This window comes from Hermetia illucens, chromosome 2 (genome assembly GCF_905115235.1).
Source record: "Hermetia illucens chromosome 2, iHerIll2.2.curated.20191125, whole genome shotgun sequence".
NCBI lineage: Eukaryota > Metazoa > Arthropoda > Insecta > Diptera > Stratiomyidae > Hermetia > Hermetia illucens.
Window position 1 is genome coordinate 107,345,679 of NC_051850.1, and position 27,732 is coordinate 107,373,410.

General features: G+C 42.0%; 1 protein-coding gene across 7 annotated transcripts in view; it reads right to left on the reverse strand.

Moving 5' to 3' along the window:
- The window catches only part of LOC119650245 (glucose transporter type 1), a 56,292-nt gene extending 33,720 nt beyond the window's left edge, over positions 1-22,572 (reverse strand). For 3 of the 7 annotated variants that reach the window (XM_038052834.1, XM_038052830.1, XM_038052829.1), the window contains exons 1-7: positions 22,407-22,568; positions 22,093-22,230; positions 21,543-21,799; positions 9,591-9,715; positions 9,215-9,493; positions 8,798-9,075; positions 8,607-8,729 (exon numbers count right to left, since the gene is read on the reverse strand). In XM_038052834.1, the coding sequence (XP_037908762.1) occupies positions 8,607-8,729; positions 8,798-9,075; positions 9,215-9,493; positions 9,591-9,715; positions 21,543-21,799; positions 22,093-22,230; positions 22,407-22,550 (1,344 nt within the window). In that variant the 5' untranslated portion in view covers positions 22,551-22,568. Of the gene's footprint in view, positions 1-8,606; positions 8,730-8,797; positions 9,076-9,214; positions 9,494-9,590; positions 9,716-21,542; positions 21,800-22,092; positions 22,231-22,406 lie in introns of all 7 variants that reach the window. The other 4 variants (XM_038052835.1, XM_038052833.1, XM_038052831.1 and 1 more) reach the window with 2 other exon arrangements.
- Between the last annotated feature and the right edge of the window lie 5,160 nt (positions 22,573-27,732).

Sequence of the window (27,732 nt, forward strand, 5' to 3'; positions counted from 1 at the left end):
GAAAGATATCTTATGAATTTTCCTAAGTGAAATATCTTAAAATATAGATAAACAAAAAAAGCTGAAAACAAATCACCGACCCCAAAACAAACAAAAAGCACAAAAGGGAAAACATAAGCGTGTATCTTGTATCGAAATCAATTAGTGATTTTAGTAAAATTTGAAAAATGTTTGTGGTTTTATAAAAAATTTTTAAGCAAAAATTCTTTATAAAATTACTTTGCTCAAAAAGTGAATTAGGTCATGATTAATATGGTAGTTTCTAATTTATTTGTTGTTATTGTAGGAATTGAATATATTTAGAAAGTGTTCAGTTAGCCGCAGGGGTTAAAAGCCTGACAAATCGAGAAATATTTAACAGTACAGGGGCTGAGAGACAGCTGAATGAATGAATGCTATGTGGTCATTCCAAATATGGACAGTTCAGTTTAGTAAATTTATTATTATCTCGCGAAAGATTGGTCAATCTGATTGCTCCAATTCATTCATTCAGCACCTTAACCTAAATTAGTGTTAGTAAAAAGCAACAAATAAAGCAACAACACTAAACGAACAAGAACAGAAAAATAGAAGAGACACCAACTAGAAAGCTGAAAGCATTGAAGCAAACTAATTACGTGCAAAAGTGTAGTTTACATACATACATATATTAAGGAGACGAAATAAGAAAGACTAATGACCGAAGAAACACAGATAGTAATAAACGGACAATTCAAAGCTAGAAAACGAGACATATAAAATCATTTCGCTCGTCTGAATATTGCAGAATCTGATAATTCAGGTTGAAAATTTTCCTTTTCAATTAAACGTAAAGATACTTACTATTTACATCATTTACACTGAACTTTGGCAACCACTTCTACATAAAAGTTTGCAAATAACAAAGATAGTGTTTCGATGCCAAATTTTAGATTTTGAGAATAAAGAGTCGACTTTACTTCAAATAGAAAGAAATCCATGCCAACAACAGTTTTTTTTTTTCAATTTCATAATCTATATTTTCCTTCCATCGGAAAATCGCAATGCTTTGGAATATTTGCTCATGCAAATGCTTTTTACGCTATTTAATATAAAGTGATCGATGCCTTGCAGTAACTGCTTGATTAATAGCTGGGTTTTATGCAGCGTCCGTGCATGTATGTACTGCTTTTTTAAGGTTCTGTGTAAAACAAAACCTTATTAAAATCGATTCACGGCCTGTCTGTCTGTCACACGCACTTTTCTCCAAAACGACTAAACCGATCCGAACGAAATTTGGTGGACAGATGAAGAGGAACTATGAGATTCCACGCATACAGCGAGCGACATAAATTTAGGTGCAGTTTAAAGGGGGCCCCCATACATTCAAAGGAGGGATTTCATCATAATGAAGGGTTTCGATTAGTACTTTCCGAAACTAATATTAGTTTTGCCGTGAATTGCAAATTGCGGGAGTCAAAATGTACACACTCAAAGTGAGACAGGACTCATTTTGGGAAACTACCCAACCCAAAAATCCGAAATCCGAACCTGGGAAAGTGCGCCTAGAAGAAATCTAGGCCTTAAAATATGTCTCATTCCGATATCTGCTCAAATAAACTTGCTAATAGTATATTACCAACTTTTAGAAATTTATTGAAAACTCCCCCTCCCCCCTATATTCATCTTAGGATACCAAATAGGATCATATTTCGCATACACATACCAAATTTCATGGAAATCTGGTCATTAACGCCAAAGTTATAGTAATTCAAACTTAACAATTTCACGCGAATTTACTGCTTCCAAAGCCATGCAAATAAGATGCTGACGTCATAATTAACGAGAATAATTGACATTCGCGTGAACTATTAGAGTCGTATTTATGAAGGATCTACTTCTCTCCCGCCCTTTTTAAGGTTTTGTGTAAAGCTTTTATGTGAAATCTAAGTCTCGAAATATGTCCCATTCCGATATTTGCTCAAATAAATTTACTAATTGTGTATACCAACTTTTAGAAATTGACTGAAAGACCCCGCTTAAGTTCATCCTAGGAGTGCTAAATGCACTGGCTTAGAAGACACTATCGCGCATACACATGCCAAGTTTCATGAAAATCCAACTATTAATGTCAAAGTTATAGTAGTTCAAACTTATCCATTTCGTGCGAATTTACTGCATCCTCAGCCATACAAATAAGATGCTGATGTCAAACCGGTGCAATGTCTGTCTGTCTGTCACAGGAACTTTTCTCAGAAACGGCTATACCGATTGATATGAAATTTGAGAAGAAGGTTGGAACTGTGGACCCATAGACATACACTGAGTGACATCCTTCTACGTTGAGATTTAGGAGGCGTCCCCATACATGCAAAAGGGTGGTGTAAAAAATTTTTTCACCGAATATAGTCATGTGAGGTATCAAATGAAAGGACTTAATTAGTACTTTTCGAAGCCAGTCTTAATTTTTAGATTTGTTAAAAAGGCGGGGAGTGGAAGGGGTGGAAAGTGATGATTTCTTTACGGATCCATTTTCAGAAACTGCCCAACCGAAAAATCTGAAAAAAATCATGAAGCTGCGTCTATACCCAGGCCTCAAATTTCTCTCCATATCGATATCTGTTCAAATTAAGTTAATAACAGTATATTACCATATTGTTGGGAAAATTGATTAAAACCCCCCTTAAGTTTATCTCAGAGTTATAAAAGTTTGATCAAAATCATACCATTAGTAATAAAGTTACAGTAGCTCAAAGTTGTCTTTACAGTGTAAATTTACAACCCGAAGTACTAAATGTGACATGCTGAGTGCATATTCTTAACTGGCTACGTACAAATGGGGTAGTTCTACACTCAAATATACTCACACAACAAGCAAACAAAACCTTTCATACCTGAAGCGCCCAGCTTCCGGTTTCCCGACTTGTTTGTATCTGCTGTAGGTTAAATTCTTCACATTTGCTAGTATTGTTAAACTCAGGTTGTCAAGCGTATGAGGTTGACTATTATCAATACAGCGCTTTCCATCAAATGATTTATTTAAACCGCTTTCTAAAAAATACAGGGCAATGGACCCCTCTTGTGAACGGGACAAAGGCTGAAGAAAAAGAATGGAATTTTTAACTATGTGACACAGAACTGTCATGCATTCGTCGCTCCTCACTTCTCGCCATTTGGCTCTATTAAATGCCTGATCTGGATGCAATCGCAAGGCTTTCAATTCCTCATCCAGCGTATCAAGCCACCGTTGTTTCGGCAAGGCTTTTTGTCGCTTGCTATCGACTTCGATGTTCAGACCAATCTTGGCAAGCGAATTCTCGTTAGCACGAATTACGTGACCATACCATCCAAGACGCCTCTCTCGCATTTTTTCCCCGATCGGTGCAACCCCATGTCGATCGCGGATATCCTCGTTTCGGATGTGATCAAAACGTATCACGCCACTAGTCCAACGCATTGGCCCGAGATATATAAATCGCTCAATTCTGGGCAGGTTACTTCCGCTGACAGAACTGAGCAATTTAAATATCTCGAGTCAATGCTATCAGCCAATGGAGAACTGCGTACTGCTCCTCACATAGAGAAACACAAAACCTTTTATACCTGAAGCGTGAAGCTTCCGGTTTCCCGAATTGTTTTAAGGTTGAGCAGTTTATATATATGTGCGTAATGTCGTTGGTAGCGCTCGTCATGAAAAGTCTCCCTTCTTGTCTACATCCTTCTGCTGCCTACAGAATGGATTTTCACTAATTTTCGTACCCCTACCTTACAGTAAAATTTGTTTACATTCTGCTCAAAAATCTAATTCTAAAACTGCTCCTAGCCTAGTCCATTTACGTTACAGTTCAGTTAAAGTTATAGTTTTACAACTATCGCCATTATTGCCAACTGAATGGTTTGGCTTGTGGTTACTTTTGCTCACCGAAAAAAGTGTGAGGGATAAGAGTCATTATATTTTTAAGGTTTTGTGTAAACACAAATCAGGGGGCTGCCACTATATGGTGCCTAGGCTCCGAAATACCCTCCATAGCGATACCTGTTCAAATAAAGTTAATAATATATTACTATAATTTTTAGTAATTGACAGGAAAACCCACCTTAAGTTCACCCTAGAATCACAAGATTGCAACAATGTAGGTTACAGTATGGAGCACGATCCTGCCAAATTTGGTGAAAATCGCATTATTACTAACAAAGTTATACTAGGTCAAAACTGTCGCTCCTCTGCAAATTCAAGACTGTGAATGTCAATATCACTTGAAAGTGGCTATTTTCACATAATATATGCATATTTTACGTGCTACATGCTAATGGGGCAAATGCACACCCAAATCTCGTTATAAAAGAAATACACAAAACCTTTCATACCTGAAGCGTCTAGCTTCCGGTTTCCCGACTTGTTTTATTTTTCCGTACACACACAGTACATAATCGGAGCGATCATTGCTTTAAATTAGTATGTTTAAGGGGGCCGTCTGGTATCATCTAACAAACTTCTAAACAACATTTTCTGCGTAGAAGTACTTACATATTTTATATCCTTTTTACAGAAGTCACACATTGAATTATACAGAAAAAAATTGCTGGTTGGTTTACATACTAACTCTGACAAAGAAAGTTCAATATGATAATTGGAGTACAGTCGCACCTTAATATCATAATTCGAAATCGTGGATGATTCGAGCTTTCCTCTTGGTCCCTTAAATTTCCTATAGTAATGATGTGAAAAAATCGTGGATAATTCGAAGCCTTTTTGGATGTTTGGATTTCATACGAAACGATTCCGGAAAAATTTGAGTTTCATGATATCTTTTGGTTAAAATGTTCAATTCATTTTAAAAGTTTGTGGGTTGTACGGCTGTCCTGAAGTTAAAATGATCAAATAAGGGAAACCTAATTTTAGAGGAGAAGGCATTTGTGATTTGTCCGGTAGAAGAAGGGACAAAGAGCGAGTTTAGAAATGAGGATACTTTGGAAGACAGGGGAACGGTAATGGTAATCAGTCTTCAGATGAGGAAACCATCATCCAAAAAGAATTACTTCCATTACGTAAAGAAGCTGCAGAACCGATATGAGAGTAGAGACGTTTTATTGAAACTCTTGACAACGTAAACTATTCGACATTTTCTGTTCTAAATCAAATTGAAGTATTTGTAAGCGATAAGCGCGAAAAAAAAGCAAAAATATATTTGTGTAATTAGAATAAAGTAAAGTATGTAAAGTTTTATGTCATTAATTAGATTATCTATTATGAGTAATGTTTATAGTATGTAAACTCATTTAATATCTGTGTATCTAAATACTCCAATAAGCATCTTCTCGAAGATTGTAAACGCGTTTTTCTTGAAACAACTTTTTTGAGTTGATGTGAAAGTTCATATCCTCTTGACCAATCGCTTTCAAGTTTGAATATGTTATTATACACATTCAAATTAATAGAATGACCTACGATGGGACAGATCCGGTGAAGAATTGCAAATCTTTCATCAGGCGCGTCGCTTCGTGCGGATAAGGCCGGTTAGGCTGGAGCAAACTCGTATCCGCGGTTAAAAGTCGACTATGGGAAAGATACCCAGAAATTGAAATATAGAGGAGAAGAAAAGCAGCTTTGTACAATGTAGGGCTTCGGAGACTCAGTCCTGGCGGTTTTTAAGAGTGGATAAGCGCTGCTTCCGTAATGGAGACTAGGCGGTGGTGGACTTAATACTACAAGAGATAATAGTGGACTGAAAATGATATTCATACCGACGCGTTTTATAAGAGCTCGAAAGTTGCAAGGTGCCGACAAAGAACGACGTTACCCCTCACCGTATGAGGTTGAGAAAGGAATACAAATAGTCCTAGATGAACGTAGAAAACAGCAAACCGAAATAGCATGTTTTTCACTGGGTGAACACAAAAATGAACTCTGCGAGTTCATCAAGGAAAGTATCAGAGCTATGAATGAGGCACTAAGTTGTTCTATATTAGGGATAGCTGAGTGGTTAGAGCTGAGTGGTTAGAGCACAAGGCTGTCGTACGGAAGGTCGCGATTCAATTCTCGCTGGCGGCAGTGGGATTTGTATCGTGATTTGACGTCGGATACCAGTCGACTCAGCTGTGAATGAGTACCTGAGTCAAATCAGGGTAATAATCTCGGGCGAGCGTAATGCTGACCACATTGCCTACTCCAGTGTACTGTAGTGCACCGTTACGGTCTTGAATGAAGTTTTCTAACACACTTCAAGGTCCTGATCGAATATGGATTGCTGTGCCAACGATTATTATTATTATTTCCGAGTTATCACAGTCTCGGGAGATGCCGGATTTTACCTAATACTAGCACTTAGTGCCAATCATTTAGGCTTGGACGATCCTACCTACTTAAAAACTAAAGGGGCACTGGTGGTGGTGGCCGGTGGTAGGTCAGTGGGAGAATCCGTTGAGCACTCCCCGCAACATCGAGCACGTATGCAAAATGGTGTACTTCTGCAAAGTTTGAACCAGACGAAAGTCCCAGGACATTAAGGGAAGCCGTGAGGGATTTAGGTACAATACCTGTAGCTGACAATATTATGGGAACTACAACGACCCGCTCGAGATGCCAAATTTCTTTGATTTCCCGAGCCAATGGCTCATAGTTCACCTTCTTCTCCACGTATTTCCGTTCAATGTTGCTATTATGGGGGATAGCAACATCAATAATATACGCGGAGCGACCCGTCTTGTCAACTAACAGTACGTCAGGCTTGTTGTGTGGAGTGTGGCGATCAGCCAGAACTTGCTGGTCCCAATACATGCTGTAAGCAGAACTATCAAGTATTGCTTGTGGCTCATATCGGTAAACCGGACATGTTCCCCTGATCAGCCCATGTTTTTTTGCAAGGTTTTGATGGATAACCTTACATACAGCATTATGCCTGGTGATGTATTGCACCGATGCCATAACATTATGGACAGAAATGAGATGATCCAACGTCTCTAACCCCAAACCACGCAGTCTGCACTGGTCGTTCTCTACCCGTTCTTTCATGATAAGCTTTTTATAAACTCGGGTGGCGACCACGCCATCCTGAATGGCACACATGAACCCCTCTATTATTATTATTATAGTAGGGTAGTAGATGAGAAAAATGCTCAGGCTTCATGTAGCAAAATCATGTTAAACGACGGTCTTTCGGGAAGTGAAACGTTATCCGAACTTGACAGATCAACGTAGAAAACGGATCTGGTGTCCGAGTTAAATAAATTCAGGGAGAAGTCAGCGGACTATTTTGGTGGCCAGGTTTTCTACCTGGCTAGGTGAACAAGCAGAAGTAAAAGCTCGAAAGCAAGGGATAATTATTGAATGCGAGAGCCTAGACTCCTAGGCTCCATATTGGATTCCCACTATGGCACATAATGTGTGGCAGAATGTTTGGTCCTCGATGACAGACCACCTGGCTGTGATGGCAGTTGCGAAGCACTCCAAAGATGTCCAATTTCAAGCGAAACCATTCATGTCATCAAAGCATAGTTAGGAATTAATAAATTGGACCTGACGGACGAAAAGACGGAAGCCGTTTTTATTACCGATCGCAAAAAAAACAAGTCGGAATACCGAAAGCTGGTGCTTCGAGTACTAAGGTTTTGTATTCACTTTCTATGTACATTTTTCCTTTCGTATGTGGCTAAAAATCCAAAGTATTCCTTCATATTTCTTCAAACTACAAGATATACGTAGGTATTACAGACGTAGATATTATGCTCACGATAAACAAACATTGCCGATTACCGAATACTGTATTCCATATGCATGTATATAAATTGATCGTATACCTATTTCCGATTTACATACAAAGTACGCATATTAATACCGCTTGTTCAATGTACAAATATATCTATTTGAATTAGGCTCTACGCTGAATAACGCAGTAAACGGAAGAAAGGTGAGGTGTATATTACGATACATATATGACAAGTTTCATCAAGAGACACCTTCTTTTTTTTTCCCAAATAAAGCATTTGCAAAATCTGAATCCGCCAAGACAATTGGATAATTTCTTGTTATCGAGACAACGATACCAGATGGATACCAAAAAGGCTTGTAAGGCTGCGAAGCAAAAGGTACTGAAGGTTAAATGTATAACCAAGCTACATCGAACCAGCTACCAACTTCTCTAAGGAGATGATTTTCAAGCCACAATTATTATGATAAAATCCACACTGCCTCGTTATCAGCAATCTCTAGGTTGAACAGTTCCATTCTATAGAAGGTAAGGTAGTACCTTCTTTTCAGATGCTTAGTAAAGCTGGATTCCACAACCATAATCAGGGAACGAGCTCTTCTTTAAAAATATAGGATTTTTTGTAAAGCTGTGAAGTTACCGTTCAAAAAGACAATTCATAAAGGAATGGTATCTCTGCCGGTGATTCACGTATACCCCCACATTCAGTTTAGGGACTATTGAGATTTAGGCATAAATACAATACAATACAATACAAAGTCATTGCGATTTTCCAGGGCTGCACCAATTACTGAATAATAGAATGAGTAAATACACACAAAGCAACTGGATGAAACTTTCAGCTAAACAAAATCATTAGATGAGTTATCATATACAAACCCTTCAACATTGAACCCAACCGGATCTTTCTCTAAGAAATTCATTCGCAATGAGTGTACTTGCCTTTATCAGGAACGAGATCGTAATGAATATCGAGAAGATGAACATTCCACCCAATCCGTACAGGTGAAGTGTGCGTCGTCCAGTCCGATCCATAAGTGGAATAGAAACTAATGTCATTACAACCTGAAGGCGAAGAAGAGAAAGGTCAGATTAAGGGGTTGGAAGATGCAGTAACACAAACAGTGACAAACCATAATAGCACCGATGCCAATTGTAGCAAATTTTGCGCTTTCTTCCGTCAAACCGGAACTCATAAAAAGTGACGTTGAATAATAAAATACCGCATTGATACCACTAAACTGTTGACTAAGTTGCATAACAATTCCGATAATGAGTGGCGCCCGAAGCGTGGGCGAGCAAATTAGCTCCATCGTTGATATATGGCTTTCGGCCTGTTGGGCTCGCTCCTCGGCTCGCATCTCTTCGATGTCTTCCTCAACTTGATTGGATGCTCGCAGTCGCCGAAGAGCTGAAAGTATTGAGGAGGTTATTTGAAACAGCTCCTTGGGAGTTCCTCTTTTTAAGAAACAAGAAGGTCTTGAGACTTGGCAGAATCAAAATTAGAAAGCAGTGGCGCTAATGCATATCAACAAGTATATTAGACTTACCTTTCCGTGCCTCCTCCTCCCATTGTTTCGTTATTAAAAGATATCGCGGGGATTCAGGACAAACGGGCAATAGTAATAATTGTAAAACAGCTGGACATATTGCGAGGCCAAGTAAAACTGGCCAACCTTCATTGGTTCCTAGAATTTGCTCGATGCCCAATACTTGGGATAATAATAAACCTACGGTCACAGCCAATTGATTCACTGTCCCAAGTCCACCTCTGAGATTTAATGGGGCTATTTCAGAGATGTACATTGGAACTAAAGATGTATTTAAACCTGTGAAAAGGAAGTTTTAGTTTAGGGTTTCTCGTTCACTTTAAGAATATCAACGCTTCATAGCATATATTTTAAATCTGGAATGAAGATCAATTACCGCAATTAACTCCTATAATAAATCGTCCGAGGAATAATATTTCGTAGGAATGAGACATTTTCGTAATGCCCATTAAGCAAGCACCTGATATACCCAGAACGTTGTTTAGTAGTAGTCCGCCTTTCCTGTAAAAGTAATGTAGGAAACCATTAAAGTGGATGAAGTCTCAGTCCGGTAAAAAGAAAGTCTAAATTAGATGATCTGCTTTATACAAATACAGTTACTTTGCTTCAGCGGTATCACGAAAAGAGCATGATTTCCTTTTCTTCGGGGGTTAATGGGTAGTTAAAATTAATCAATTTTTAAAAGTCTCACTAAATTCTATCCGACTGAACTATTACCAAAAATTCAACCGAAAAGAACGACCGTGATGCTGTTTCTAAGCGAGTTTACATTACGGTAGCGGTACAGAGAGAAAATCTATGCACAAGATGGGAAATATCTGGGCCCCTCTATCATCACTACACACTTCACCTGTTTTGTTACATATGTCCGTTCAACCCCCCAAGAAACTCCGCGTCCAAAGGAAACCATCTCTTTCTCGGCTCTTCTTCTCGGGAATTCACAAGTACACCGCACGTATTCTGCGTTTAAGATTATCTTATCCTAGACCATGGTAATGACATGTGTGAATTGCTATTGGTTAAAAGACCATCCCAATTTGTTAGAGGTAACTGAGAAGGGAGAGCTATCTGCCCACAAATATTAAAGCTCAATCGAAACGTTCCGTCAACATGTGTTTGCCTGCTTCTACACTAGCCAGTCTCTAGGATGGGAGAAAGGAAGGGCTTTTGAACACTTCGATCTCACACGTGTTATTTAACAAAACTTCACCCGTTCTTAACCGATGCGTCGGTCTGTACTGGAACCTGAAAATCAGCAACTATGAGACTTACTGAATGATCAGCGTGCAAGCTAAATCTAGAAATGGGGTCAATCAATGCACTGCAGGATAGACTGATGCGGAACATAGCTCCCTGAGGCCAACCTATCTCTCTTTGAGGATGAGCTGTCTCTCCTCTGTGACGGTGTGTGCCTTTTCAGGGGCCAAACCTCTCGTCTACCAAGACCGTTAGTGAGTGGTGATAGCCACACCCTGTACGAGGTGACCCTACTATTAACAAAACGCTGCGGATCTCGACTGGGGAGTCGAAAAACCCCTCCCTCAATCCAGGGTGTCATGCGAACTGTGCCCATTGGATAGTTTGCAGTCGGGGGTAACTGACTGTATTCGAACGGAGCCTCACTGATACCTGGCCGCCTCAGTGAGTAAGTTAGACCTTACCGTGCTACGGGGGGCTATGGCGCGGCGGACCTCTTAACCCCCATACTCGTGGGAATCAGATGAGTACAAAATAATAAAAGAAAACGAAAACCAAACAAGCGGGGCCCCGTACCGCACCAAAACTGGTTAATCAGGCGGAGGCACGTCTCCGAATTACTGAAAGCCAGGTGATTACACCCAAGAAGGGAGAAGTTGGGACGTCAAGCAGTGGATCCAAGGTTGGTATACTGCGTGGACAACAGCCAACGAACACCACTGCTCAAAGAGCAGGGACCAGCAAAAGCACGTCCGAGATAAATATAACAGACGTCAGGAAGGAGACAGGTCTCAGTGGGGGTTAAATGGTACCTGCGCTATCTGAAGGAAGGCCTGAACCCAGAAGAGGCCCTTAAGAAGGCTCACGACAGACCTAAGCCATCTCTACCGGAGCCGAGAAAGCGGGGAGCAGCAGGGAGATCAGCCCGCATAAAGGGAATGCTCCCAAAAAATCCAAAGCTGAACCCAAGGGGAGAGAAAACCCGGGCAGGTCAGGAGTGAAGGCAGGACCCAGGAAGCCCGCCATTAGCTATGCTAGCGCGGTCAAGGGCCAGCACTAAGATATCCCAGATAAACCTCCACCATGCGAAAGCTGCATCTGCAGTGATTGCAAGGGCAAATTCAAAGGAGAACATTGGAATAGTGTTGGCTCAGGAGCCCTGGGTGTACCGGGGGCGGATTTGCGGTCTGCAAGGAGGAAGCATGCAGGTAATTTGGGACTCCTCTTGTGAAAAATCAAGAGCTTTCATAATTCTTAAACGTAATTTAAAATACATATGTCTTTCAGAGTTCTTAATCGGGGACCTTGTGGCTGCCCAAGTCTGATTGGAAGCCGGGAGAAGCACTCGAGAGGCAGTTGTGGCATCAGGATACTTCCCAGGAGACGAGAGCCGGGCTCCACCGGAACAAGTCGCAAAACTGACGAAGTATTGCGAAGAGAGGGAGTTACCACTTCTTCTCGGCTGCGATGCCAACGCCCACCACGAAGTGTGGGGAAGCAGCGACACCAATCGTAGCGGTGAGTACCTTCATGAATTTATTCTTAGCAATAAGTTAGAAATATATAACGTAGGGAACACTCCAACGTTTGTTACCAGCACCAGTCAGGAGGTACTAGATATAACTCTAGGAAATACCCTAATGAACGGAATGGTCAGGAATTGGACGGTGTCGGATGAACACTCAATGTCTGATTACAGGATACTCATCGACATTGAGGGTAACTCCTAAATAGAAAGAATAATAAGGAATCCCAAGAGAATGGATTGGGAATACTACACAATGCACTTGAGGAACAACATAGCCCACCTTCAAGGGGGCGGTAACATCAGGAGCGAACTGGAATTAGAAACGGTGGTGGAAAACCTTAACACAATCGTCACTGACGCATATGAGGCCAGCTGTCCGACTAAGACAGTCAAGTCATCAAAGGATGTACCATGGTGGAACAAGAATCTAGCCAGAATGAGAAAAGAGGCATGAAAACTCTTTAACCGGGCAAAACAAACCGGGGACTGGCAGAGGTCTAAAAATGCACGGACTGCGTATAGCAACGCGATCAGGGAAGTGAAACGGAACAGCTTCAGGGAATTCTGTGAAGGGATTCAACGGATCACAGAAGTAACCAGGCTGTACAAGGCTGTAGCGAAAAACGGGGGAATATCCTCTGTCTGCTTGAAAAAGGAAGATGGAACATTTACCGAGAATGAGGAGGACAGGCTACACCTGCTTCTCAGAACTCATTTCCCGGGGTCCTACCCCTCGGTGGCAGGCGACAACAGTCTGCCTGACACCCCAACAACGAATAAAAGGATAAAGAAGGAGAGCTGGAAACTAGCAAAAGAGAAGCTAGGTTAAGATGGGCAGTGGGAACTTTTAAGCAAATGAAATCTCCCGGAGTAGATGACATTTTCCCAGCACTTATACAGAGAGGCCTAGGAATTATCTTAGAGTCTCTTTTGAGGATGGTAAGGAGGAGCGTAGCACTGGGTTACATACCAAGGGCATGGAGACGGGCAAAAGTGGTCTTTATTCCGAAAGCCGGTAAAAAGGATCCTTTTCACCCTAAATCTTTCAGACCAATCTGCCTAACATCGTTCGTACTCAAAACGGTGGAGAAGGTCATAGACAACTATATTAGAACTAACGTTCTAAAGCGTAATCCCCTACATCACTGTCAACACGCTTACCGGGCAGAACGGTCAACTGAAACTGCTCTGTATCAGCTGACAGAGGTACTACGGGACGCCATAGAAACAAAAGCAATTGCACTGTGTGCGTTTTTGGATATTGACAACACATCGCACACAGAGATATAAGATGCCCTGAGCCACAAAGGAGTGGGATACACCCTGGCACTCTGGATGGGCAAAATGCTAGAAAGCAGACAAATAGAGGTACCGACAGGTACAAATTCTATTATGATGAACACCACTCAAGGCTGTTCACAGGGTGGAGTACTATCGCCGCTGATGTAGAGTATGGTAGTGGATGAACTCCTGGACGTGTTAACAAATAATGGGATACAAGTCTAGGGCTACGCGGACGACATTGTATTAATCTGTAGGGGCAAATATAAAGATACCCTATGTGATAGAATCCAAACTGGATTAAGGGTTACTAGTGTCTGGTGCAGGAAGGTGGGACCATAGTACCATTCACTAGGATGCGTAAGCTGGATCACCTGAGAGCCATAACATTACATGATATGGAGGTGAAACGAGAAACAGAGGTCAAAGGTCAAAAATTACTCTCTCTTGGCGGAAACACTTGCCGGAAAGCTACGAGGGCTCTGATGACTTGCAGATCCATAGCAGGAAAAAAATGGGGTTGCAGCCCGAAGATACTACTTTGGATATATACTGCAATAGTAAGGCCAATGATTACCTATGGAGCGGTAATCTGGGCAGAAAGAACCGAACTCAGCACACAAGCCAGGGAACTACATAAGCTCCAAACGCTGGCTTGCGTGTGTATCAGTGGGGCAATGAGGACATGCCCAACGGCATCCCTGGAGGTCCTTCTGGGATTAACCCCTCTCCATCTGTACATACAGATGCACGCAAGGAGACCAATATTCAAGATGGCCGGTAGTATGAGTGAGGCGAGGAGCTGCATAAATCGAAGGAAGATTGATGTTCTTTCTAGGCGGTATCCCGAATTACTGATACCAAGGGATAACATGACAACGAGGTTTCACTTCGATAAGAAGTTTGAAACACGTTGGAGTAAGAAGGCAAACTGGGAGAGCGCGGATGCGACATACGTCTTAAATCAGCAACTGATTACTTGGTACACTGACGGACCCTTACAGCAGACGGAGCGGGTGCCGGTGTCATTGTGCCAAGGAAAATGTACTTTGAGCCAATGGGCAGGTACACTAGCATATTCCAGGCGGAAATATACGCCATAGACAAATGTGCCTCCTTTAATCTGCAAAGGAACTACAGGGGGTTATTCTCACCGATAGCCAAGCAGCGATCAAGGCACTTAGGTCCAACCAGGTGAACTCTAAACTGGCATGGGAATGCCTTGAGAGACGGAATACACTTGGCTCGTCCAACAAGGTCTGGACACTTTGGGTTCCAGGCCATGCTGGGTTGGAAGGCAACGAGGCAGCGGACGAACTAGCCAAGAAGGGGGCAGGGACGCCTTTACACGTGCCAGAACCCTTCTGTGGAATCGGAAATGATTTCATGGCTATGAATCTAAGAAATGAAGAGAAACGGTTGAGGGAACTATATTGGGCGGGCCTACCAGGAATGGAGCAGTCCAGGGTGCTTATTGGGGGATGCGAACCCATGCGCACAAAGGATTGCTTAAACCTCACCAAAAAGAACCTCCGCATCATAGTGGGAATTCTCACTGATCATTGTCGGCTGAACTATCTACCTAGGGAAGTTAGGGATATCTACGGACACTGCCTGTAGGTTTTGTGAGGAGGAGGACGAAACCTCTATACATGTCCTGGGACAGTGTCCGACACTTGTGCAGAGTAGGTCGACACATCTGGGAGAACACTTAATACCAGATGCAAAGCTGAAAGATCTGGAAGTAGGGAGCATACTAAAGTTCCTAACGGTTACAGGCCTACCTGAGATACTGTGATCAATAGGTACACTATAACCAGTAAAAGGGGCACAATAGTTCTTTAAGGACGTGGTGCGACTTTCTCTTAACAGAATAATAATAATAATAAAACCCATGCTCGAGTTGGTGATCTGAAGGAAGCTCTGCTGTCCGAATTCCTGCGACGTGTAAAGCTGGTGCTGAAATCGCATCTCTCGGGGAAGAATAAAATAAGCGCGTTGAATGTATTCGCTATCCCTTCACTGGCTTATGCATTCGGAATATTGCCGTGGACGAAGACCGACCTGGAAAACGTCCAGCGGCGGATACGGACAACTATGTCCAAATTCCGAATGCATCACCCAAAGTCTGCCGTGGAGCGGATGAACCTGCCTCGTGACATCGGAGGTAGGGGCGTGGTTGACGTGGCGGCACAACATCATCGCCAGGTCGACTCGCTGCGCGCTTGTTTTTACAGTAAAGAGCAGGCGAGCCCCTTGCATGCGGCTGTCTGTAAGGCAGACTGTGGACTGACTCCACTTAACTTGAAGGATCGATCCTTCAATCCTCTGAGTGGGGTGAAGTCGGACCAAGAGCGGATCGATGAATGGAAGTCGAAGGCAATGCACGGTAAACACGTGAATTGTCTTTGGCAGCCATTTGTCGATTTGCATCTGTCGAACAGATGGCTGTGTGCTGGGGAGCTCTTTGCTGAGACGGAGGGGTTTATGTGTGCCATTCAGGATGGCGTGGTCGCCACCCGAGCTTATAAAAAGCTCATCATGAAAGAACGGGTGGAGAACGACCAGTGCAGAATGTGTGGTTCGGCGTTAGAGACGTTGGACCATCTCATTTCTGGCTGTACTGTTATGGCACCGGTGCAATACATCACCAGGCATAATGCTGTATGTAAGGTTATCCATCAAAACCTTGCATATAAGCATGGGCTGATCACGGGGACATGTCCGGTTTACCGATATGAGCCGCAAGCAGTACTTGATAGTTCTGCTTACAGCATGTATTGGGACCGGCAAGTTCTGACTGATCGCCATACAGCACACAACAAGCCTGACGTACTGTTAGTTGACAAGACGGGTCGCTCCGCGTATATTATTGATGTTGCTATCCCCCATAATAGCAACATTGAACGGAAATACGTGGAGAAGAAGGTGAACTATGAGCCATTGGCTCGGGAAATCAAAGAAATTTGGCGTCTCGAGCGGGTGGTTGTAGTTCCCATAATATTGTCAGCTACAGGTATTGTACCTAAATCCCTCACGGCTTCCCTTGATGTCCTGGGACTTTCGCACAGTCTGGTTCAAACCATGCAGAAGTACACCATTCTGCATACGTGCTCGATGTTGCGGGGAGTACTCGACGGATTCTCCCACTGACCTACCACCGGCCACCACCACCAGTGCCCCTTTTAGTTTTTAAGTAGGTAGGATCGTCCGAGCCTAAATGCTTGGCACTTAGTGCTAGTATTAGGTAAAATCCGGCATCTGCCGAGATTGTGATAACTCGGATATAATAAATCTAGAAATTGAAAATAAAAAAATAACAGTTCGATGGCGCGTGTGGAGCCGTGAAAGAATGGGATGTATATTAAGGCCTAGATTTCGTATATATGTACCATTGTGATTTTTTCGGATTTTTCGGTTGGGTAGGTTCTAAGAACGAGCCCTGTTACATTTTTGGGTGCACACATTTTGAGCCCTCACTCCCTTATGTTTCATCCAGTATCAAAAATATCATCGGTTTCGGAAAGTACTACTCCAGCTCTTTCATTTGATGCTCCCCACGATCATATTCTGTGAAAAAAATACATCCTCCTTTCACATATATGAGTAGCCCTCACTTAAGCCAAGTGCAAAATGATGCCTCAGTAATGGGATGCATAGACCACACGTTTTCACAAAATTTCATGACAATTGGCTTAGCTCTTTTTCCATAATAGCAACGTTGAACGGAAATACGTGGAGAAGAAGGTGAACTATAAACCACTGAATCGGGAAATCAAAGAAATTTGGCGATACGAGCGGGTGGTTGTTCTCATAATATTGTCAGTTACAGGTATTGTACCTAAATCCCTCACGGCTTCCCTTGATATCCTGCCACTCTGACAGAGTTTGGCTCAAACCATGCAGAACCATGCGCATTTCAGGATATACTGAGGTTAAACAAAGCGGTTCTGGAAAAGGAGTCTATCTTTTGATAAAGACCCGAAGTGGGGTTTTCCTTGAAAGAATATGCAACGGTCTTCCATGCTCGAGTGTGTGCAATCCTAAGAGTAGCAATCTGGGTGATTGACAAGCGGTGGAATATCAGGTGCTTTGGAATCTGCAGTGATAGCCAAGCTAGAGGACATTTAGTAGCTTTTGGTTAATTCAAAAATCGTTCAGGAATGTGGTGCCGGCTAGAACTCTATATTTTGAGTCAATAGGGTGGAACTACTCTGGATATTTGGTCACTGTAGCGTAGAAGCAAATAAAATTTTGGATGCCTTAGCAAAAGAGGGATTAATTTCTCCCATGCCGTAATCGGAACCAACTGGATTGTTAGTAACATTGGGGAGGGGGGCTTTCCAGTAAAATTCATTTGAACGTTATGAGATTTATTTTGAGGCCTAGAGTTTATTTATAAATTGGCATCTTCAGAATTATTTTTTCAGATTTTCCCATTGGCCAATTTCTGTGAATGAGTTCTGTTTATACTTTGCAGTTTATATCATCCGATGTCGTGTAAATCAGAGACCGATTTCGTAAAACACTAAACAAATCTCTTGCATTTCGAACTTTTCCGTGACGTAAGCTACCCATAAACTCATGCGTTTCATTGTATGCGTGGTATTTAATAGTCAACATGATCCATCAAATTTAAGTAGGTGTATACGTTTTTCAGGAAGGTGTGTGGCAGATAGACGGCGGTGGATTAATTGGCCACCGTTCCATCTGGGGAAAGAAGTGTTTCAAAGGAGTCCATTACTCTGAACAACACCCATTGCAACGCCAAATGCCCAAAAGTTCTCGCAATCGTCACACCACAGTGGTGAGACTGCATTTGGTCAGAAGATATCGTAAAAACTAGAGCTGAAGCAATCTAGGAGCAGTTCGAAGATCTTGCGATCCCTGATACCAAAGGCGGTAAAATATGGAAGACATGCAAGCTGCCGAAAAACTATCAGTAACGAAAGTGTGCAAATAGAAAACAAAGCAGAGGACTAGTGTTCAAATTCTGAAAGGAGAAGCAGACCCAAAAAAATCATCAGAGAGAGAGGAGGAAATTGTGGAGATTTGTGATGATAAAGCCCCAATTTAGATGCTATTTCCAATAGAGCCCTCAAGTTCGCTGTTAACAGCAAATGCGAATCATTTAGCCGCTTGTTTGAGACAAGCATAGTACAAGCGATCCTTCCCGCGTACGAAAAGGTTGAGGGACCTGACTAGCATATCGTTACGGCAGAACCCCAAAGAGCCCATTGTTGGATCCCCTCCAGTAGAATGTGATGTATAATGGAGTTCGTATTCTTTCCGAGCTACGATAATGGAATTTTCGGATACTTGGCTGTGATTGTCATCGTGAAATAACCTGACGGCTGGGTCTAGTTAAATCTAACGAGGAAGCGGTCTTGGAAACTCTAGGAAAAAAACTGCGATTAGTATTCGGGTTGGTAGTCACACATACTCAACAAACCTGGTATCAAGTTGATTCATGCAAAGATGGATTTCAGCAAGAAAGCGGCGATACTAGCGTATAGCTAACACGAACAATGCCCAACATTGGAGGTCCGAGATACAACCGCAAATATTTAAACCCGGAATGGTTATACAGTATTCTACCAAGCAATGAATTGGAACATAACCTACAACTTAGTGACGCTGGTGGTGTGCGGCGACTTCAAGACAAACTCGGCCGAGGCAGAATGTACTATTGCAATAATGGTCACGGTAGATCTTCTGGCAGCTTGCTTTTTCTACGCGAAAATCTGAGGAGGATACATAATATGGGAGAGTAGGAAGGCAAGAATCTGTGAAAAAACAACAACAATGATGGGATGATTCATAAAAGGAACGCTATATTCACACAATGATTCCTCGTAGTAGATTCAGCAATAATACGAAAAAATTAACTACGCTTTACACATTCCTGACTGGGCATGGTGGTTACAGAAAGTATCTGTACCGGTTAAGGTACCATGTTTCTCCTTTTATCCTGAATATGTTTGAACACCTGAAGATCTAGACTATATCATGTTTTACCGCCCATAATTTTATTCAGAAAATGATACTCAACCGCATACTCCTGAATGGGCAGAGAAAAAGAGGGTTCGGGAATGGGAAGGCGCAGCAAGTTTCCTAAAAAACAATGAGAGGAAGTCTTAGACCTCGGTAAGCAGTAAAATAATGCCAAGGGAGCTGAAAAAACAAAAACAGCAAAAACAATGAGAGGAGGCCTGAGACTTCGGTAAGCAGTAAAATAGTACCAAAGGAGCTGATGTCCAATCAAAAAGTTTGTAACAGTTGGACAAAGGTTAACCGTTATTTGAAGCACTGGTAGTGGGCCCTACATAAATATACTAAGAAAGGTGAAAGTTGACCCTGATCACAAAGGAGAGACCAAAAGGGGTATCTAATGCTGATCCAAAGAGGGCAAAGCGAAGGCTTCCGTAGCCGAGTTAAAAATTTACTTGAGCAAGCTGCCGCCTTCTGTGCCCAAAAGTGAAATCGCTATAAAATAAAAATCTAAACGGAGACACTTCTAAGTAAGGATATTCAAACTGCACGCCTTGCAGAAAGCATTCATTGTAATCCTCAGAAAGGCATATGTAGGTACACAAATGGCACATGGCGACAATTCGACTACCAGGAAACACAGCGCGGGGGAGAGGAGGAGATCCTTACTGGATGAGTGGTTTGACGCCGTAAAGATGATCCCTTTGAAGAGATGCTTCAAATGTTTCTAGGAAGGATATCTGGGTAAAGCATACACAAATATGGTTGATCGGCCTGAACGATGCAGACGAGGTGGGGAAAAGAACAACATCGCCCGGGAATGTGAAAAGTATCTCAAATGCGTGCCTTATAGAAACTTTAACTATAATGTATTGTAGCCGATGCAGGTGGGGCGCCTTGTGGGCATGCGGGGACCAAGCCGCACAATAGAATGCCTCCCCGATGGTGAATCAGTGAACTTTCTATTCTTCGCTCAACTTGCCATCGAGTCAGACGAGGAGGGTTCAGGGTTTGTTTTCTTAGGATAGCACAGTTTGTAATATTCCCAGTTATGACAAAATTGGAGATAGTAAAGCGTTTATTGGACACTATTGGGAAAATACTGGGGCGAATAATGTGGGAAGCTTATCAAACTGACAATTCGGCTTCTGTAAGGCGAAATCAATGGTTGACACCATAACACTAGCTACTGGTTTAGGTGAAAATGAGATACACGGAAAAGGAGGTACTAGCAAGTATTGGGCAGTGAAAAAGCAATCAAATACCTTGGAGTGATAGACGCGTGCTTGAAGCAGCATTTATAATATGCTTGCATTAAGGTGTTCAATTTAAGTATGCAAGGATGATGCTAAATTGGGGGACCGCCATGCATACGTAGGCTGCAGATAGCTAGATAGGTGAGCTCTATACTGCAATGCGCAGTGCCGGTTCCAGCAACTGCACCACATACCACATACAATGTTCAAAAGAATGGTGCGTTTTGCAGGAAGACTGGTTTGAGATTGTCAGACCTCATCTCGGACCAAGCGTCCTATGCGGTAGCCGGAATGGTGCCGATCGAGTTTTGGTCGACGAGATGGCGGAAAAGGGTCGATGGACCCTAACATTAACTCCCACCATCATGATGTGGACACAGAGGAAGCGGTGAGATAAACACGATGAGATAAACTATGATCTTACATAGTTTCTCATGGGACGTAGCAGATGCCGTAATTACCTTCATAGATTTAATTGACTCAACTGAGACGGTATTCCAAACGACCCGCAGCATGTCTTCTTCCACTGCCCCACATTCTCAGAGGAAATGAAGAGTCTAGAGGAGACACTGGGAAGGGCAGTAGCACCGGAAAGTCTAATTGGGAAAATGTATGCGTACGAGAACTGGAATACAGCTAAGCACAGGCTGCGCGGATTCATTGCAGTTTGAAAGAGGAGGCGAAGAAGGCGCGGTTGCGAATGCAATCGATGGATGCAGGGAGAGGTTAGAGCCATGTATTCCCTGCGACGCAATACTTTGCGGTTTTTCTGCGGGGAAGAGGACAGGATTTTGGACTGGTTTCAATGGGTAAAAATCTTACACGCTGGAACATATGTATCAATGTCCTTTGAAAATTTCAACCCCCAAAGAAAAGAAATACGGACAGAAGGGCAAACTCCAAATTTTAAAAAGAATAAAAGTAAAAATATTTAATTGAACGTTTCTTTGATTTGGTCAAATTTATTAGCCCCACAGTACATGTAAATGCAACCCTTTCTTATCGGATGCATTTTGGTCTTTGGTGCCCTAACCTGTAATTTATCAATTAAATGCAAGCTATTAATGAGACTTACCTTCCAAATCGATTGGCCATCCAACCGCCGCTGAATCCACCCAACATGCCCCCAATGGCAAATATCGACACTGCCACTGAATACAGTTGTTGAATGAACTCCTCACTGATATCTTCGCCATAGCGATTTTTATAAACATCCTTCATGAAATTCTCGATGTTCTTTTCTGGAGCATTTATCACGCCTGTATTGTAACCGAATTGTAACATTCCTAGCACAGCGGCAAATATTGCATACGTTAAGAAAAACGTGAGACCCTGGAAACAAGCAGATTTTGAAAGATGCTTTAATTGGGTTTTTAGTATGCAAAGAAAAAGTAAAAAAAATAAACAAATAAATAAACAAAAATATTCAAACAGAAAAATATTCATAGAAAATAAATTCGTAAAATTGTGGTATAAAAAATACGTCGTGTCAAATGAAAATTTTATTTAATAAAGTAAACTTTACAAACATTATATTTACAAATCAAAATTTCTAAAAATTATAAAACATGGTAAATGTTTTTTGTATCAAATTAAAGAGGATCCTAGTGATTTGAAAGACCAACTTGTTCTAGAAGTCTTAATTTTCTCCGGTGCGTGTGCTCTTCCAGGCGATCCACATATTCCCGCAATTCTTCAATTTCCTCTTTAACTTGCTGTACAGTATCTAGTTCGTGTTTTATCGCTACCATATCCCGTTTCACCTAAAGTAAATATTCAAAAATTTGAATTGCAATTAATGGATAATTGTGATGGTTATTTTGGAGAATTTTTAAGTACCACAAAGGATCTAGGACCGAACCTCTCGTTCCGTCGCGTGTACTCTGTTGTAGCTAGTAAGGCACATTTTAAGCTTTTAGGTACAAAACTGTATATTTACCTCTGAAACTTCGCTTTGACAGCTTTCGACGGACTTCGTCAACTCTTGGAGCTGAGTCCGTATTTCACACAGGGCGACCGTAGTCTCCAAGTGTCTATCACTTCTTTGTAATTCATCCAGCTTTGCTGATAGATTCATACTCATCACGCTAACTTGCTTTTGCAAACTGGAATTAATTCAAAATCCGAATTAGAATATTTTTTCTTGGGGATACTTTGGGGGTTTCAAATAAATCGTTAATGCTACTTGCACCTATGCTACTAGTCTAGAACTTGAAGATTTCATTGTAAGATTCATACATAGTTAAAAGTGTTGCTATGATCGAAATAAAGTTTCAGGTTCGACTATAAATATTTACTGCCAATTATAAAGGGTTATCTCTGCTGCTTTCTATCAGGGCGAACTTTCGCCAAGCCGAACTGAAGCTATCTGACTTTTAACAAGTACGTAAATCTGAAAATTTATTCTCATAACTATTCTTAAAGAAAATTGAACTGAAAATGAGAACATAAAAAGATGAAAATTCATCCGAAATGTCTACGCAAAAGAGTTATTCGCTCGCATATAGCTGTTGTAGTGTATATGCATACGGAAGTAGTCATTGTTCCTCTACGGAGCAGAATTAAAGCTACTAATGAGTGGGATGTGATGAATCGCTACATGGTTTGTTTTATTATGTTTCAGGACAATAGTATGGGTTATGAATTACCGGAAGTAGTGCAGGGAGTTTAGTTGCGTGATATGCGAGTATCTACATAATTGTCATCAAATAATAGCATGATGATAGCGGATGAAAACAAAATCAAGTGAAATTAACATAGAAGAGTGATGAGCCATATTGTGGTGAATAAAAAATGGAATGACGGATGGTTTTTTATTGAATTAGGACGCTATACTTGCCACGACCCAAATGAAAAATTCCGAGCGACAAAAATTCAAAGGCTGCAGGTATTAGTGAAATACTGTTATTTTCAATTAAGGTCAATTTCGTCCTTTCAAACACACTGAAGTGCCTGGAATTCGACAAATTTTTTCGCGCCTTTGCCTTTTAGTAACATACATAAAATTCCGCGACTTTTCATCCCTTTAGGAATTAAAAAAATCTTCTATTAATAAACCACTAAAAACTTATTGATTGTTCGTTGCTTTCTTATTAAAAAAGGAGTTCTTGCTTCTAGAATATATCAGAAACCACTTGATAGGTCGAGGAAAGAGTTCATTTGGTAGCAAAATATACGTATATATAAATATTTACCAGTTTCCCAGGTAGCATCCTCAATGGAACAATATCCACTGTCTGGTCTAGGCTGGTTTAGGAAGGAAAGGGATTGAGGCAACTTTGAAATTAGGATAATAACAGAGAATTCCAGGAGAGGTGGTTGTGATTCCTATGTGATGCAACTGAGCAATAACAGCGCTTATCTAGAAGTGCACGGTAATATTAGAAACTATCTGAAACTGAAACGCAGTGATGGAAGCTCTCAGCAGAGTTACCATTGGTGCATATGAGTCCATTACTCTGGCTAAAACAGTCACTTCATCAAGTGACGTATTCCAATGGAACAGAGAGAATAAGGAGAGAGGTCCGAAAGCAATTTTTTAGCCGGCGGAGCAAACCGGGTAATGGCCGAGGTAAAAAATCAAACCATGGAGTAGTTTCCTGTGTCTACTGAAAAACTGATTTCCCGGGTTTCATCCCACGGTGAAAGACAGTAACATTCGATCAAACACCACGGTAACAGATAGAGGAAGGAAAAAGGAAAATTGAAGAATATTAATACCAGCTCCCTCGAAGCTAGAGAGGATACTTTTAACCCACTAAAGTCACTCAGAGTGCCCAGAACTACTCCAAAGGAGCCTCAAAATCGTTCCAGTTTCCTTTCTAAGATTCGTAAGAGACAGTATAACCTTGGGGCACATGCCAAGCGCATGGAGGCGGGCAAAAGTGATTTTCATTTGAAAAGAGGTTAAAATAATTTTTTTTACTCGAACTCGTTCAGATTAATTTACTTGGCATATGGTACTTAGTTGTAATTCACCCCTTGGCGGTTCTGTGAAATGGACTTCAACTCCCTCCAAGACCTCCAAACTTGGCGCCATGCTCCGAGAGTGGGTTCCATTGCAGTAAGTTAGTTTGATGATGAGGATGAGCCGCAGTTCCAAGTGCTCAGGCCTTTCTTAGGCCCATTGCACCATGTCCGGAGATCGCCTATTCAACGGCTTTTCGTCTACGGTGTTAACAGGCTTTTGCGAATCCGAGAGCATTCTCCAAAGTCAGAGAATGTGCCGATTCTTCGTTGAAGAAAACGCTGACCTAGGTAATTTCATCTGAAGTGTGAGAAGGTCGGGCAGCTGAATATGAAGTGCAGGGCCGTCTCTCATCTTCCTTATATTAGCTGCATATAGCCGAGGCCACCACCCCGATTTTTTCATGTGGTAGTTTAAGAAGCAGTGTTCCGTTAAAGAAGTACTGAAGTTTTCATGTCCCACTTCTTAGAAAACAGCAAAAATGCCACTCTAGGGCCCGGATTCCTTTCCTAAGATTTTCGCCTGCTGGCAAGTGTTCAAATTTCTCCATTCGGTTGCGTGAATCCTTGCAATTTCTCCCTTCAGGGAGACTTGACAGTGGATAGCTGGATGCCCAAAGCTGGCGCTGACCCCACCATTGTGGATCCAGACCCTTGGCGAGCTAGTCTGTTAGCTTTCTCTTTACCAGCGACGTTTGAATGTCTCAGCACTCACATAACGAATATTACGTTTAGTCGGCCAAGTTGCAGCTTAGTGTTGATAGTGCTGCCCGACTGCCGGAACAGATTCGAATGGTGCGACCCCTCCATTTTTGTCGCAAAAATTGTTTTACTGCCAATGGAACGGCATATTTTTCCGCCTGGAATATAGTCGTAATTTTTCCGACAGGTCGGGCTAGTTCCATCATCGATTTCCCGAGAACACGTCCCGTCCGTAAAAATTTTTCAGTTTATAATTTGAAAATACTCGTGGCCATTTATCGACTATTCTTTTCTTTTGATTATTACGACAGGGTATGTCTTTTCAAAGACGAATCTGGAAACCATAAGATCGTCGGGTATTAGAGTCACCAAGAAATTTGCAGATGGGCACATACGTTTTCCACGCTCTAATGGGATTGAGTCTATATGCGACGTTGGCTGGTTTCCATTTCACCTGCAAATGAATTGGGTGGTAGATTTAGGACAGCTTCGAAAGTGATGGTCGGATAGTACCCATCGCTCCAGTAACACTTAGGTAACCGAGCTTCTAGCAAAATTCAGTCTCGGGCACCATACGATGAATGCATACATCAAAATGGGCTTTATTATGGAAGTATATATCCGATGAATCCGTGGGCATGAAGGTTCCCAGGTCTTATTTATCACAGTCGTAGTCACACACTGTGACCGCAAACTTGCGGATAATGAATACGGTTGTCGATTAGGTCGGCCTGAAATGTTTCTGCGAAGACTTTTTCATCCTCCTGGAGTCATAGCAAAGTTTCCATAACCACGAATCATAACAGAGGAGAGAGAACTCCTCCCTGCCTCAATAGACTTCTGTCCGACGTTTATGTGGATCTTTCACAACTCTAGTATGTAAAGAATCCAACGGATTAATAGCGGAGGTGATTCCATGCATAATTGAAAACGCCTTCGATGCCCATTAATGCGTCGTATCCTTTATCGGATATCGCTTTCTCAGTTTTTACCGCTAGGTTATGGAGTGATGTTCCGTGGTTTGCCTTTCTGGTGGGCATGTTTCCTATAGTGAAGTGGCCACAGAGGAATGCGTGTATCCCTTATAAACCAACCTACTAGTCAGGAAGTTAGATTCCGTATATTCCGCATATGTAGACTTAATGTAGACACATAATGTTAGCCGTACACTTGTATCTATGGAACCAGTTAAATGCCCATTTCACTGTTTCCTGTGATACTACTTTGCATCCCAGAATCTAATCTTTCGGTTCAGGGCAATATGCACCTGTCGATCATGAGATGAGATTTTGGATGTGGAGTTTGCCGTTTTTTCATTGCTTTGGTCTTTTGATCGTTTGGCCGACCTTATGCTTTTCTTTAGAGCATTTTGGACTTGTCTGTACCAGATTCAGCCAGCGGCTGAATAGCACTTTTGAGCTTGGATGAGGTTGCACCCTTGCTGTTCTCCTGTGCATCGCCAAATCCGAGTTTCGCCTTTTTTTGGTGTCTTGAGTGGACAACTCTCTTCGAAAGCTTCTCTCATGCTAATTGTGATCATTCTTTTCTCAATTCCAGCAATGGATTTGATGGATCTCCCAGAAAGCGTAACTCACTCTCAGTTCTGTTTTGTACGTCGGCCAATCTATTCGTGCATTCCGAAATGGAGTGGTTGGAGGCGAATCCATGCCCATTAGGAAACCGATGCGCCTCTGATTCGAGATTGTGATATTGTTCGTTCCACTGTAAGGCGTAGATAACATTCTCAGCCCTCTTTAACGTGTAAGCTATCCACTGCCACTTTCGCCTTCCGATACCCCTTTGGGTGACAAGCCTGCGCGCCGTCCAAGTTCTTTGTTGGAAAGGCCAGCGTACTCCGATAATACGACGCAGTCAAGGGTTGATGAAGGTTTGAAGCTTTCAACAGGGGGGTCACTTCTCCTACGCTACTCCCATATGGGAAGACAGAAAGAACGCTAGCATAGAATAGTCTCAGCTTGATGTTGGTGCTAAGATAACTGCATTCCCAGATTTAAGACTATGAAACAAAAGCTATCTTGCCCTGTTAATGCATCGAGCAAAATCTAGTTTGGCCACCGTCGGCAGAAACCACGCTTCCCAGATATACATGATTAACACCTTCGGTGATCTGCCTATTAATGTGATGACCTGTCAGACTAAAACCTTGGTTTTGTTGGTGTTTATCATCAGTCCAACTCTACTTGTCTCTCTTTCTAAATCCAGAGCCATTTCGCTAAGGTCCATGACCCGATTAGGGAGCAGATGCGTAGTCGAGGCGATTGACGAAGGATGCCGTAGGCCATTGAACCTCTCCACGTCCTGCGGACAAGCAGACGAACGTCACCGATAACAAAGAAATAATATCGGCGGGTTCCATTGTGGCCGTCCTGAGATTTTACTTTGACGCAGCATGTGACATTTTGGGCCATAATTGGTCGCTTTGATAATAGCTGTTACTTTCTTCGGAAAGTCGCTCTTGCGTAGAGCACACCAGATATATTCTGCATTCACGCTTTTGAAAGCTGTCTAGAAATCTATGAAGAGCAGGTGAAGCGAAGATATAAACACCGCGCACTGTTCGAAAATGATGCCTTCTA